Consider the following 12,800-nt stretch of genomic DNA (forward strand, 5'->3'; position numbering starts at 1 on the left):
CACAGACACAAAAAAAATACAAAAATATTAAAAATAAAAGGTGGGTAAGTGGATGTCGCTCCGCTGTACAGTAGGTTAGAAGTGGGTCACTGTATAATGGACAGTATTAAATTTGAATTCAATGATATAATATCACTGTATAAGAAAAACGATTCTGAGCGGAGAGGGTATATCAGTCTATGTATTAGACATATATATACTTATCTATGGTATTAAAAAAAAAATTGACCTATAATAGGTACCAATAATAAATTCCAAATTAATTATATCACAATATCCATTAGGTACTTATAATGCGTTATACATCAACAAAAAACCGTGGTAAAATCATAGATATATAATAGTATACTTTAGAAGTTTCAAGTACCCACGAATAATATTATACAATCACAACAAAATAACTAAAATAGTTATCCTAGGTTTTTAATATGTAATTTCGTCCAAATTTGTACTTAAAATGACTATAAAAATAAACTGTGTAAATGTATTTTTTAGATTTTTTGGTAACAGAATTAATTACTTACGTGGAATCTTGTTTTAAATTTTTGATTCTTAGATACAAAAATTGAACATTTTATAAATTTTTAACTACAAAATAATTTTTCAAATTAAGATTTATAAATCTTTATATTATATTTATATATCTATTTATAAAAATTTAATTTGACTTCCTTATAGATATTTTTTGTTTGATAAAGGTAGACAATCTTATAAGGAATCTTGTATTACATTTTCATATCTTAGATTTAAAAAAAAAAATTTTTATGAATTTCTAACTCGAAATAATTTTCAAATTTTCGTGATTTTTCCATATTTTGTCATTTTTTGAACTTTAAATGTTTATAAAAAAAAACTGTGACTAACGATTTTTAATATTTTTCATCTGCCTTTGAAACAATATACTAGGAGCCTTCTATTAAATTTTCAAGCTTTTTTATCCAACAAATAAAACTTAGAAAAAAAACTAAAAAAAAATGGAAAATTAAGAGGCATCGCACTATTGTCAGCGCACTATTTGTTTTCTCTCTCTGGCTCACACGCAACATAGACAAAATGCTTTTACGCAAAATCATTTTTTCTATGTGTTTAAGTAATCTTAGAGTATAGTCACCCATGAAAAAAAAGATATAGAATAATACTTTTGAGGGAATGACATATCGATTTGTCTAAATATTGTCTCAAAACAATTTAAACATCATTTAAATTTACAACATTTTTTTATTTATTTTGAAACTGGAATACAAAGTCAAATAATAATAAAATATAAAATCGACATGTCATTCCCTCAAAAATATTATTCTCCATCTTTTTTGTAACAGGTGACTTTACTCTAATATTACTTTAAAGCCCCGTTCACACGATCAAATAATTTGTCAAATATTTGATGTATGTCAAACTTCAAATATTTGTTTGAAAAATGGTTCACACCATCAAATATTATATCAAAATTACTATAGTTTAAACTCGTTAGTGATTGGTCAATTTTAACTGCTGTTGAAGCCGCGAAAATTTAAATTCCTCTTATAATAGCACATAGAGTATAGTGTAGTGTATATATAATAGAATTACCATGTTGAAGTTTTATCTTTTGTATGAATAATTAAGAAAATTATTATCAATTTTTATCGGTTCTGTTAACTGTTCTAAGTAGGTACTTTTAACTTTGAAAAACTTTAAAAATTTTATTAAATTTTAAGTACTAAAACATTATATTTGATATGAGCTACGATCGTGATAAATTAATACAGCTTTATAAATTAAGGCTGCTTCGGAAATTGTACAAAAAGAAACTTATAAGGTACGTAGCTACGTAGGTATTAATGAACCATCATTTAATTATTTATTTAGGTATATATATTATAATTTATGACTTATATCAAGCTATTTGTTGAAATTTCAGGCGTACCATATGGTGTAGAGAATGGTTAAGCAGGAGAGATACCTATAGCTGTGCTGGTACTTTGAATATGCTCGAGAACGAACTTTTAACTGAAGATGAAAAAAGCTACACTAACTTTTTAAGAATGAATCAAACTGTATTTAACAAACTATTAGAGAAAGTTGGATCAAACATTGCTAAGCAAAATACTGTTATGAGGCAATCAATAAGTGCTAAAAAAAGGTAAATATAGGTATATATAATTAGTCAACTGTATAATATTATGTATTAGCTAAAAACCACTTTTTTTATTTAGATTATCACTTACACTATGATACTTGGCTACTGGAGAAAGTCATGTAAGTCTCTCCTATTCTACTAGAATAGCAAAAAATACAATTGGTGGCATTGTTATGGAAACTGTAAATGTAATTATATCTTGTTTAATGAAAGATTATTTAAAGGTAAGTGTTAAGTATTCTAAAATAATTATTGAACAAAAGTTAAATTGACATTTTTTATGAATTGATTTTATTTCTATTAAGTTAAAGCTCATTGTTAAGATTTCGATTTACTATTCATTATTTGTGATATAATTTGTATTTTAAACATTTTAAAAAAAAAAAAGCTCATTTACAACAGATTTCAGATACCCAAGAAGAATGGGAGAAAATAGCAGCAGATTTTTATGATATGTGGCAGTTTCCAAACTGCTTAGGAGCGATGGATGGGAAACATATTACATTTAGACCAAGACGAGCAGATGGTGCATTTTATCATAATTATAAAGGAACCGATAGTATTGTTCTTTTAGGTGTTTGTGATGCTAAATATAGGTGATAATTATATAATAATTATCTGAATATTATAATGAACTACAGTTTTACTAACAGTTATCTATATATTATATTTTAGATTTATATGTGTGGATGTTGGTCAAACAGGCAGAATGAGTGATGGTGGAGTATATAATAATAGCAAGTTAAGTAGTGCTATTAAGACAAATGCACTTAATTTCCCAGATGACATAACATTTCCAAATTCTAAAAGTAAAATAGTTGTTCCTCATGTTTTTATCGCAGACGATGCATTTGCATTAAGCGAAAGACTTATGAAACCTTTTCGAAATAGACTACTCACAAAAGAAGAGTTGATTTACAATTATAGAGTTAGTCGAGCTCGAAGAGTCATAGAAAATGCATTTGGAATTTTGGCTAACCGGTAACTACAATTAAAATATCTTTGTTTACATATATTATGTTCTCTATAAATGTATTATTCTAAAATTCAATATAATATTATAACTATTTATACAGGTTTCGAATTTTGTTAAATTCAATGAACCTTTGTGTCAATAAAGTAGAAAAAATAACACAGTGTTGCGTTATTTTACACAATTTTCTTTTGATCGAAAATAATTTGTTATACATCAATAATGAAGTGGATAAGATTGATGACATTGGTAATATAATTGAAGGCTCTTGGCGTTCAGAGGAATTTCAATTTACTTCATTAACTCGGCAAAGTGGTAACCGTACATCAGTAATTTCTAATAACATTAGAACTGAGTACATGCGTTTTTTCAACAACGAAGGAGCTGTGGATTGGCAAAACAAAGCTATACAAAGAGGCAATATATAAGTTAAAAAAATAAAATACAATGTACAGTGATAACAATTTTTATATTTTATTATAAAATTAACTTTGTTTTACAAATAAAATAACTAAAAAATTAACATTTTTAAATATTATGAATAATAAGTTTTTTCATTAGTTATGTAGTCATAGTTTTAAAAGCTTCAGCCTTGTCTTTAGGACTTACAAGTAACAATAGTTAGTTCCTATTGGTAAATATTTTTATCTTAAATTACTTATTTCATAAATACTAAAAATTTCAGCCTTGTCTTTAAGACTTTAATATTAAACATTATAACAATTAAACAAACAATAATATTTATGCATCAATTTCATCAATTAAAGCTTCTGTCAAAATATTATTAATTTTATTTTTAACTTGTAAAAGCAAACGCTTACTTTTAATTTTTTCTAACTCAACAGCAACATACTCTCCAAACACAGTAAATTCTGATTTTTTACCAGAGATGTCTTTCAGTGCAGAATAAAATGCTTCATCTACTTCATCCGTTTTTTTTCTTTTTCTTAAATGTTGAGGAGACTCGGTTTTAGTTGATAATTGGTTCAAGATGGATTTTTTTTCTAGATGCTCAGCTAAGGTATATTCAACATCAACATTCTGCAATATAATTAATACAATGAGTATTAGGTAAATAAATGGTTGTTTTATTTTGTATCAACTTACCTCTTGGCTGTCTTCGTAACCCATGTTTTCACCAACAAATATAACTTCCATATTTGTATTTGATTCCTGTTAAAAATTAATGTAAGTAGGTATAAGTTAGGTAATACCTGTTAATATTATATACTTCAAGTTCAGGATTTATATCATCAGGTATTGATATGTTTGACACCGTAGGTCGAATAGCAATATTATCTTTCAGAAAATCTAAATCCCTTACAGCTTTAGGGATTTCAACTAAACCAGTTCCACTTTTACAGCTCTCCTTGTATCGCCTATAAGATGCATTGAAATTTGTGGTCATGGAGTTTATAAGTTCTTTCACATCATCAACTGAAAATAAAAACTTACTTATTATTAACTAATATTGACTGTATAATAAAACAATTATTAAAGTTTTGAAATTTATGAAATTTTAAGAATAATTTGTCGAAATGTATTTAATAAAATATACGGTTTGTAAATGATAATACAGAATATATTCATTCAAGACATTAGGTTAATACATCTGGTTTATTATGACACTCAGTGGCACAACCAGGGGTGGGGTTTGGGGTTGTGACCTCTTCCAAAATGTTTTTAAAAGTAAAATTTGAAGTGCTTAGATGTATACTAGATATATATTCATTATTCTATATTATGTATAACCCGTCCTGAAAATAAATGCTAGTTGCGCCACTAATGACACTGTTTTACATCTAATAGTATAGATAAAGGCTTACTTGTAGTTGATGGTCGCTTTTCGCTCATTTCTGTAGCTATTTCATTCAGAAGAATTGTTCTTTGCGTTTTATTTATATAACCAGGACTCTTATTTATGTAGAGTGTAGGACGTGATCGCCAAAGATCAATGAATGTCGACTTTTGTTCATTGGTCCATGGGTACTTTTACTTCAGTCTAATTAGTATAAAATAATATTATTACTAAGCTGTTAGCTGACCAAAAAAAATCAAATTAAAAATGTTTTTTCAAGTTATGAATGTGTTCAGTATTCTGTTCAGTATAGGTAGTCTTTACTTACCTTTAATCTCTTCGGTGGCATTTTGAAAGTATTCACAAAAAGATGAAATAAATTGAAAATAAACCTAATTACATGACAAATTATATATTAATTAAAAATAAACTGTGATCAATTTCAATGATACAATGATAACGAATTTTATTATCAATCCAGTAATCACATATTTGACAAATTAATCAAATATTTTAGAACCATTTCTAAAATATTTGAAGTTTGACATACATCAAATATTTGACAAATTATTTGATCGTGTGAACGGGGCTTATTGAAACTAGCAAACAAAAATTTGCTATAACATACGTGTGTAAGACGGAGACAACACATGCGGGTTTGACATCCTCTTAAGTTCATGTTTATCAATAGCGACCACTGACACGTTACTTGAAATAAACATTTATTTTATATTGTCTTAAAAATATTTATAAAACAATGTTCTTTTACATAGCAATATTAATTAAATAATACTTAAGTTTTTTCTATTTTAGGAAGAACACTATATATTTTAAAATTATCATAATATTACATTGTCATTCACATTTTGTGTTTTAGGATGCTGCTAATTCGTTAAGAGAGATATTAAGAAAAAATTCCGATAAACAACTTAGTATAAAATTAGAGAATGATATTCGCAGAGGTGAAGTTGTCATTGGCAATCATCACCTATTTGCAAAGGTTAATTTATTTAATGTAATAATTAATATAATATGACATTTATTTTATTATTATGTATGTTGAGTGGCAACGTCAAGTGGCTTAATCCAGTTATTATAATATATTTAGATATTAGAAGCCATTTTTTGTGGTAATAATCTTTTTTTTTGCCTGTCTATAGGTTGTTGATTTACCAACTATCATTGAAGGACAAAAAACAATTGACAACAAGTCTATATATAAAACTGCAGATATATGTCAGGTAAAAATAATAATATTATACCTAATACAAAACTAATAAGTGCATATGAACTTTGGGGATGGAAAATGTAGTTCTTATGTGTCCCAATTATGAATTACCTTCCATAACCAAAATACTATTTCTTCTCCCCCTTTCTTCAGAAGCTCCGACTGAATTTCATCTTCCCAGGAGATTTATTGTTTTTTAGTATTTTTATCTGTGATTTTTTCCTCCAAGGTCTGTTCTTCATAGCCCTGTGACTCTCGGATGTCCTGATTAAAATGGAAGATTTCTTTCGGTTTTTCATAGTTCAACAGCTTTTCAGAGTAATCACCCCATTTCTTTGCCAGTTCTTCACTTGTAGTCATTAGGGAGCCATCTGATCATCATTCCTTAGAAATTTTTCTTCTTATATCCACCCCTGAGGTCATTCACTCGCTTATACATATCCCCAGTTCTGTGTGCCTTATATAGTCTTATTTCTACTATATTTTGAACGTATTTTCTCTTTTCACATCTCAGTATCTTGCAGGCTTCCTTTTAGGCGAGTTCTAAACCTTCTCAAAGTTAAAAATGGCGTTATAATAAAATAATTTAAAATAAAATATACTGTTAAAATGTCAAATAATACAAATAGCAAAGGCATTTAAAAACTTTGGAATATACTCAATAACCCTAATGCCATCATTATATTCGTCATAGATATGTTATATTTTATTTTTGCTCTGTGCTAGTCCAATATAGTCTCAGTTTGTGCTGTGCAATTTTTCTATCTGCAATTTCCTTTTGAATTTTTTAAATCAATATCTAAATTTAGTTTGAATGTCTATGTGTGTGTGTGTGTGTGTGTGTGTGTGTGTGTGTGTGTGTGTGTGTGTGTGTGTGTGTGTGTGTGTATGCGCATATAGGCATACTGCGCGTTGTTCTAGGAGCTGAGCTTATTGGTGATCTTTGATAATATACATAGTAAACTGTCAATATTTTCTGTAGTCTTCCGCGAGACTATCTACAGTACTAAAAATATTGTTTATGTACAACATTATATGTATTTGTGTAAAAATAAATGTTATTTAATAATATTAAATTTATGTTTAAATTAATATGCGTAGGTACTTATCTAATTTTCTTTAAGTACTATTTATTATTACATAAAATGATAGTAGCATTTTTGTTTCAATTTGTATTTTGCCGATCAACCACTGAATTCGCTTTTTTTTGGTTGCTTTACCACTGTCTTATGCGAATTTTATTTTAAAATATCCTAACTATTATTTCATTTTTCAACTCGTTAGATTGTGATTCAAATTTATAGCTGATCAACCAACTATTTGATGTTCTCAGTAAAACATGCATGAAAAATGCATGAACTTTCGGTCCCTTATTATTACAAATGTTGTTATTATTAATTTGGTGGACTAATTTGGTGTCTCCCTATTAAAGGTTATGAACAAGTTTGAAAGACTAGACTTTTAGAAAAAAATTGAACATTACTTGTATATTTTTTTAAGTATTAGTATATTATCGAGTATATTATTAAAATTAATCTACTATAACCATGTTAAATACAAATTTAAAATTTAGGATATATTTTAGTAGTTAATAAATGTGGTTTATTGTAATTTAAAATGCATTATTCAATTATTTGTTTAAAGTTATTTGTCTATTACCTAATTATTTTTTTTATGTCTAACTAATATAATTATTTTCTTAGATGATTATATGCAAAGAAAATGAGGAATTATCTCTGTCTGACGAAGATGAGGTAACAAACTTTTCAAAAAAAAAGGAACCTAATAAAGTGGATAAAAAATATTTGTGGCCACATGGTGTAACGCCACCATTGAAAAATGTACGAAAACGAAGATTTCGTAAAACCCTTATAAAACAATCTACTGACGGTCCAGAAATTGAAAAAGAGGTTTTGCTTCATTAATTGTTTTTTAAAAGTGATTATATATATTTAAGTGTACTATTGTGTTGTCTTAGGTAAATTATCTTTTAAAAAGTGATAGTGAAGCTCTTAGTGTAAAATGGGAACTAGTATCCGAAACAGAGGTTCAAAACAATAGAATAAGTAAACAAGAACCTTTTATGCAAGGTGAAATGTATAATGATCTAAAGCAAGACATTGGTATTTTTTATAGTTTTTATAAAATTTAATTTACATCTTAACTCTTTGAATAAAATATTCTTAGGGTATTCAATTTATTTACTTTATTTGTTAGCTCCATGTCACTGTTTATTTATATTTTTCTATTAGCCGAAAAGGATATTTTTGGTGAAGCTCTAAGTGATTCAGATGAAGAAGTTAGTAATATAAATATAATAGATATGGATGATTATATGAGTAATGACAACAGCCGTTTGTCTGATACTAATTCATTAATGGTAAATTTTTCAATTAAATTATTATTACCACCGGGGATTGAGAAAGTTAATATATAGTAGACTTTGATATAACTGGTCATTGAGTTACCACTGTAGTGGATGTAATAAATTTTAATTCAATGATAAATCTTTGCGTAAGAAAAACAATATTGAGTGGAATCATTGTATACAAAGTGTGCAAACTGAGTGGAGTCTGTATGTTGTATATTTCTAGTTAACCTTTATTTCTATGAATATTTTATAATACAAAACTACCTATACTAGTAGTAATTAATTTTTCTATAAATAGTATAGTACCTATGTTGAACTAATTTTTTCAAAAATCTTGTAAATATTATATTATTGAATCATATATTATTGTTATGAACTTAAAAGCCAATACCATATACTGATATACTATAGAATGGTGTGAATAAGTGTGAAATAATTGTAAAATTATATTTAAATTTAGTTTAAAATATTTTAAAATTGAATTATGTATAGAAATTAGAAAACAATAAAATACTATAGTATAAAGTACTTTATGGTAAAAAGTTTCAATTCTCTATGATTAATATGTTTTTAATTACAACTTAATAACTACAAAACTTTCCAGAGGAATTTATTTTTCATTTTATACCTAAATTATGACTAAGTATCTTTGGCATTTTTAAACGGCTGTAGGAACAATTTATAAGAGACCCTGAATTCAATTTTAATGCGTTTTGACAGAACTTAAAAAATGTTATTATCATATATTGAAAATATAATAAAAATAAAACAATTTCAAATGTCTATAAAAAAAACACATTATTATAAAACCACGGTTATCTACTCAGGTCGGAACACAAATCTTATCCCGTGACTAGAAACGGTGTAGTGACGAACTAACTACGCTAGTTGTACGTACCTCTACTGTAACATTGAGGTATATGTACCGTTTTATGTTTTTTTTCTTCTAATTATGACAAAAATAATGCTTTTTCAGACAAATTACACACCATCAAAGTTGAAGATTATGACATTTCACATAATGTAGCATAAATAAAATATATTAATTGCAATAATTAGTACCTCAAAAATAATTATTAATTTAGTTAAAATTTATTTGCGAACTACAAGTTGTTTTGACTCATATAATTGATAATTATATATTGTATTATAACTAACAATTATGTGAATACCGAAATTGTATATATATATCACCTATAATTTCAATATCATAGAAGTTTAAGGGTTTTTTTTAATTTACTGTAGTAGTTTATTGAAGTGTATTTTCTTAACAAACTTTCCACATACCACTGGTTGAGAAACGCTGCTCTAATTGAATGTTGGCCAGAAAAACAAGTACATAATATTCTAAATGATCCCTTATGAAATATACATCAATAAGAAAAATCCAGCTGTGTGTAATAATACTGTTATTATAATATTCAAACTGCATAACAATCAAAATGTATGCAATTTGGTAGAGCTCATAATTTTATCAAACGATAGATCAATATTAGATTCTTGCAATCTGTAAAAATTAAAAAAACTAATAATTAATAACTAGATAAAAAAAAATATAATTTGATTTCGTTACAGCTAGCACTATACACGAAACGGGGTTATTGTTTATTATGGGATGATATACGGTGTGTTTCAACCTGAGTAGATAACCGTGTATAAAACCAATATATTATCATAGTAATCCTCTGTCTAAAATATATTAAATAATAGTATTTCCAATTTTAGGAGGAAAAACCTTCAATTTCTGGAAACAAGAACCTTATTACAGAGTTTACTAAAGAAATGTTCATTTCTGCTGATGATTCCAACTATGAAATAAAAAAAGAAGGAGGAATAAGTTCCACATTTGATGAAAGTATGAGTTATAGATTTTATAACGGTGTGGATTTTAAATCTGAATTAGAACTTAGCGATGATAATGAACTTGGTGATACACTCGTTTTATCAACATTAAAAGCTGGAAATGTGTCTGCTAGTAAGTTATAAAAAAAAATCAACAAACCCGAGGTATATGTTTATTATATTTATCAAACATGAAATTTGTTTCAGATGACATTAAACATAAAATTAATCAGTTGCAACAAGAAATTGAAGTACTTAAAGAACGTAAATCACAACAAGATTGGGAAATTGCAAATATTGAAAATATAAATTTAAGAGAACGTTTTATACGTTTATCTAATAATTTATTTACTGAGCAACTAGAAAAAGAACAACAGGTATACTATATTATATATATTTTTATCAGAATAAATGTTCTATTATAAAAATATATTTTAATATAGTTACTGATCTATTGTACATGTTTTGCCTAATTTGTTATAGATTCGAGAACTTCAATCATTTCATCTTTAATTCAGATTGTAATTTTATTTTTAGATTGGTATTTACTGTTATAAATAATCATTTTTTAATCTTGATAAGTTCAATTTACATCCGTATTTATCAATAAGTATATAAATAATCAAGTGTCCATTATATATATTGATATTTTGTTTACACTGAACTAAACATTTGTAAATAAATATTCAGAAAATTACTGTATAAATTTGATCAATAATCAATTAATTAAGTATGATAATAAATGTACTAATGTCATAGCAGGTAAAGAAAATTATGATTTAAAAAAGTGACTTCTGTATTTTTTATAGTATCAAGCATTTTTAGAGTTATATTCAATTTATTAATTTAAGCACAAGTTATAATATTACTTTTTAAATAGTTGTTACTTATAAGTAAAGTTATAACTTTATAAGGTTGACATAACTCTACTGGAAAACATTGTGCAACACCTTATAATATTATCGCTATTGTTATATTAAGTTCGTAATTTGTATGTTATAGACATACAGATTTTTTTAATCTAAGTCTAGATAAGGTTGTATAATTTAAAGCTTTTGGTTGGTTTTTTTTTTTTGTGATTAGCAGAATAGTTTTTTTTTATTTATCTTTTAATTCAATTTAACAAGGGAAATAGTTCGTTTTGGTTCAATTTGACCACGACATTCGATTCCTCGTCCATTTTTTCATATGAATCAATGTATAACTCAATTCATGACATTTTGGAAATACTACGTTTTGAAATATTGCCCCTCAATTATAAAACAATATTGATTTTAATATTTGTTTTTATTGTTATCTGTTAATTAATTGTAATATCAATCATTTTATTCTAAAATGGAACCGTATATCCTGCATAGATTATAGTATTATTATTATTTTTAAATCCTATACATTATTTTAATTTTAAAGTATACTCATAGTGATGTTAATATTTATTTTGTAAACATAGGTATATTTGTATAGTGTACTCTGTGTTGCATTTGCAAGAGTTCTTAACAAATTAAAACGTTCTGGAGTTTTGTTCTAATTTTAAACGTTTATTACGATATATCGCGATATTCAGCTGACAGGAGCGCGCATTCTTCGATATTGGCTATTGGCTAATTTTAAATGATGGAGAAAATGAAAAAATTAACTTAGTTTGGGCGTATATGGTTGATATTGAAACAACTGAACTATGAGCTATAAGCGAGTTTAAACTATGGAGAAAATATTGTACAAATCTCAAATGTGAAAATGCAATTGACACGTTTCTTCAGTGTGATGAAAATGTTTTCCCCACAGTTCATAAACTATTAAAATACCTTATTACCCTTCTTTAACTATAGCATCTGGAGAAAGATAGTTTTCTACTTTAAAGCGTTTAAAAACAGACCTTAGGAACACAACATCTGAAAAAAGACTGAATGGTTTGGCACTTCTAAATATGCACCAAGAAATTAAAGTTATACCTGATAATGTTTTAAATCTATTATCATCTAATGCCAGAATATTAAACTTTAGAATAGATTAATTTTTTTCATTTTGTACATAAGATAATAAGTATATTATAATATACCTCATAAGCATATTTAAAAGTCTGATATATTTTAATTTAATTAATAATAATTATGTACTCTGTGATTTTTAGTTAAAAGTTATTTTAATCGTACTTGTGTAGTGACTTATTAGTAGCTTATTAATTATTATATTAGTATAACGTATATTATAGAACCTCTTCTTTTCTGATTAGCTATTTTTTTTTTTTTTTGCTCATTAGTGTAGAGCCTTCCTATTTTGAAATCCTGGTCACGCCACTGACTACCTGAAACATAAGAAATATTTGATACATGCAACATCAACTGGACTTGTAGATTTCGAAGATCAGTTTAATGAAATTATTGCCATGATAGAAAATGAAGATGAACTCCAAGAATTGATCCAAGGAGAATATGATCAACAGCTAGATGGCTTGGATAATATTATAAA

General features: G+C 26.4%; 3 protein-coding genes across 3 annotated transcripts in view; 2 read left to right on the top strand and 1 right to left on the bottom strand.

The window, feature by feature from the left end:
- The window catches only part of LOC100165270 (transcription initiation factor TFIID subunit 7-like), a 14,555-nt gene extending 3,487 nt beyond the window's left edge, over nucleotides 1–11,068 (top strand). The window contains exons 2-9 of the mRNA XM_016801983.2: nucleotides 5,768–5,890; nucleotides 6,051–6,131; nucleotides 7,822–8,028; nucleotides 8,097–8,241; nucleotides 8,371–8,498; nucleotides 10,215–10,464; nucleotides 10,539–10,708; nucleotides 10,815–11,068. Of these exons, the coding sequence (XP_016657472.1) occupies nucleotides 5,768–5,890; nucleotides 6,051–6,131; nucleotides 7,822–8,028; nucleotides 8,097–8,241; nucleotides 8,371–8,498; nucleotides 10,215–10,464; nucleotides 10,539–10,708; nucleotides 10,815–10,844 (1,134 nt within the window). The 3' untranslated portion in view covers nucleotides 10,845–11,068. The remainder of the gene's footprint in view (nucleotides 1–5,767; nucleotides 5,891–6,050; nucleotides 6,132–7,821; nucleotides 8,029–8,096; nucleotides 8,242–8,370; nucleotides 8,499–10,214; nucleotides 10,465–10,538; nucleotides 10,709–10,814) is intronic.
- Nucleotides 2,336–3,806, top strand: LOC100169356. The gene is made up of 2 exons (XM_029492174.1): nucleotides 2,336–2,715; nucleotides 2,795–3,806. Exons 1-2 carry the CDS (start codon nucleotides 2,573–2,575, stop codon nucleotides 3,102–3,104), a joined length of 453 nt encoding a protein of 150 aa, XP_029348034.1. The 5' UTR covers nucleotides 2,336–2,572; the 3' UTR covers nucleotides 3,105–3,806.
- Nucleotides 3,800–5,072, bottom strand: LOC107882892. The gene is made up of 3 exons (XM_029492176.1): nucleotides 4,919–5,072; nucleotides 4,200–4,529; nucleotides 3,800–4,133 (listed from the first exon to the last, which is right to left on the bottom strand). Exons 2-3 carry the CDS (start codon nucleotides 4,248–4,250, stop codon nucleotides 3,834–3,836), a joined length of 351 nt encoding a protein of 116 aa, XP_029348036.1. The 5' UTR covers nucleotides 4,251–4,529; nucleotides 4,919–5,072; the 3' UTR covers nucleotides 3,800–3,833.
- Nucleotides 11,069–12,800: the final 1,732 nt, after the last annotated feature.

Source organism: Acyrthosiphon pisum, chromosome X (genome assembly GCF_005508785.2).
Source record: "Acyrthosiphon pisum isolate AL4f chromosome X, pea_aphid_22Mar2018_4r6ur, whole genome shotgun sequence".
NCBI classification, from domain to species: Eukaryota; Metazoa; Arthropoda; class Insecta; order Hemiptera; family Aphididae; genus Acyrthosiphon; species Acyrthosiphon pisum.

Excerpts from the sequence above, each read along its gene's own strand:
- LOC107882892 (XM_029492176.1), bottom strand. The coding sequence starts at position 4,250 with ATGGAAGTTATATTTGTTGGTGAAAACATGGGTTACGAAGACAGCCAA. Across the intron at positions 4,134-4,199 it reads GTTACGAAGACAGCCAAGAG|AATGTTGATGTTGAATATAC; the intron begins GTAAGTTGATAC and ends ATTATATTGCAG.
- LOC100169356 (XM_029492174.1), top strand. The coding sequence starts at position 2,573 with ATGTGGCAGTTTCCAAACTGCTTAGGAGCGATGGATGGGAAACATATT. Across the intron at positions 2,716-2,794 it reads GTTTGTGATGCTAAATATAG|ATTTATATGTGTGGATGTTG; the intron begins GTGATAATTATA and ends ATTATATTTTAG.